This window comes from Lycium barbarum, chromosome 2 (genome assembly GCF_019175385.1).
Source record: "Lycium barbarum isolate Lr01 chromosome 2, ASM1917538v2, whole genome shotgun sequence".
Lineage (NCBI taxonomy): Eukaryota > Viridiplantae > Streptophyta > Magnoliopsida > Solanales > Solanaceae > Lycium > Lycium barbarum.
Genome location: NC_083338.1, coordinates 41,486,514 through 41,488,654, shown reverse-complemented (window position 1 = coordinate 41,488,654; position 2,141 = coordinate 41,486,514). Strand labels below are relative to the sequence as shown.

Sequence of the window (2,141 nt, the reverse complement as noted above, 5' to 3'; positions counted from 1 at the left end):
AAGGAAGACAAATTTTGGATGCAGCTTTGCTAGCAAATGAGCTGATGGACTCTAGGGTGAGGCAGAATACTCCAGGAATTCTATGTAAACTGGATATAGAGAAGTCTTATGACCATGTAAACTGGAGATATCTCTTGAAGATTCTCAAGGATATGAGATTTGGCAACAAGTGGTTGAATTGGATTAAATTCTGCATATCCAATGTTAAATTTTCACTTATCATCAATGGAAATACTGAAGGATTTTTTAATTCTCAAAGAGGACTGAGACAGGGAGATCCTCTCTCCCCCTTCCTCTTCATTTTAGCCATGGAGGGGCTCAATCACATGATCAAGAAAGCTAAGACAAATGGTTGGAGAAGGGTTTCAATGCTCTAACAAATAGGGGTCATGCCATGGAAGTAACTCATCTGCTGTATGCAGATGATGCTCTGGTCTTTTGTGAATCTGAGGTATTACAAGTCAGGCATCTGAGGGTTATTCTTACCATTTTTGAAGGTATTTCTGGGCTGCAGGTAAACTGGCACAAAAGCCATCTTTTTCCAGTGAATCAAGTTGGGAACCTACAGGAATTAGCTGAGAACATAGGCTGCCAAGTGGGATCTCTGCCCACAAAATACCTGGGCCTGCCCTTGGGTGCTAAAAATAGAGAATTGGAAATTTGGTGTGAGGTGCTGGAAAAATGTGAAAGGAAGCTAGTTAGATGGAAGAGCCAGTATCTATCTTTGGGGGGCAGAGCGACATTGATAAAATCTGTGATGGATGGTCTTCCTTCTTACATGATGAGCCTATTCCCAGTCCCATAAAGCATTGAAAAGAAGTTTAACCAACTGAGAAGAAACTTCCTCTGGCATGGTAACAAAGAAAAGAAAGGTCATAATCTGGTGAATTGGGATGATGTGACTCTTAGTAAAACTCAAGGAGGTTTGGGGATAAAGAACTTAAGTATACAGAATAATTGTCTACTACTTAAGTGGCTATGGAGATTCTTCTTTGAAGATAGGGCCCTCTGGAAAAGATTCATTGCAAAGAAATATGGTCTTCTAAATCAGTGGACCACTTTAGAAGTTGATGGAACCTTTGGGTGTAGTGCATGGAAGACAATTAGAAGGTTGTGGCCCTTACTAAATAGTAAAATCCACATAAAAGTGAGGAATGGACTAAAAACAGAGTTTTGGAATGAAAAATGGATAGGAGATACTAGTCTAAAAGAGATGTTCCCAGACTTATACATCATAAGCCTTCAGAAAAATGCCACTGTCTTTCAATTGTGGAGAAATCAAGGGTGGAACTTGATTTTTAGAAGAGCCTTGAACGATTGGGAAATAGACAGAGTAACAAACTTGCTCCAGATTTTAGGTACCTTCCAGGGCACCTCAATTGGCCCTGATAGACCTGTCTGGGAGTTGCATAACAAGGGAGATTTCACAGTAAAATGTTGTTATTGGAACATGAATATCAATTAGTTAATACTAGCAGAATGGCCTTGGAAACTAATTTGGAAGGTCAAAGTTCCTCATAAGGTAGCTTGTTTTACATGGTTGGTAATCAGAAGAGTATGCCTAACTCATGAAGCTTTACAAAGAAGAGGTACTCAGATTTGCTCAAGGTGTTTTATGTATGGACAAGAAACAGAGATCAATGGTCACCTGTTCCTACATTGCAAAACAGCTGTAAATCTGTGGAGCATGTTCTTATGTTTACTTGGAGTGAGTTGGGTCATGCCAAAGACCACTTTTGAACTTTTGAGTAGCTGGAAAGGAATTGGAAAAAGAAGATCTAAGGAGAACTGGTGGGAGAATATACCAGCATGCATCTGGTGGACACTATGGAAAGAAAGGAATGCAAGATGTTTTCATGATAATGGCAGCAGCACTCAAAAGATCAATATGAAGTGCCTTAGTTTACTTTATTTTTTGTGTAAACAGGATATGGTGGGGGAAGTAGAATTTTTAGTTGATTTTATAGGACATTTGTAAGCTCTAGTTTTTTTGTTGTTTCAGGGTAGTTTCAGCCTACCAAGGAATGTAAGATTATACCTCATCACCATATGATAAGTTTTTTGTGTGAATACAAAGTTACCTTTTACTCAAAAAAAGATGGCCAAGGCTGTTATGAACAGACCCCTCGCAACGTGATCCG

The 2,141-nt window shown here is 39.2% G+C and overlaps 1 protein-coding gene across 1 annotated transcript; it reads left to right on the top strand.

Moving 5' to 3' along the window:
* Positions 1-394: 394 nt before the first annotated feature.
* Positions 395-805, top strand: LOC132628514 (uncharacterized). Its single transcript, XM_060344296.1, has one exon. It carries the CDS (start codon positions 395-397, stop codon positions 803-805), a length of 411 nt encoding a protein of 136 aa, XP_060200279.1.
* The last annotated feature ends 1,336 nt before the right edge of the window (positions 806-2,141 follow it).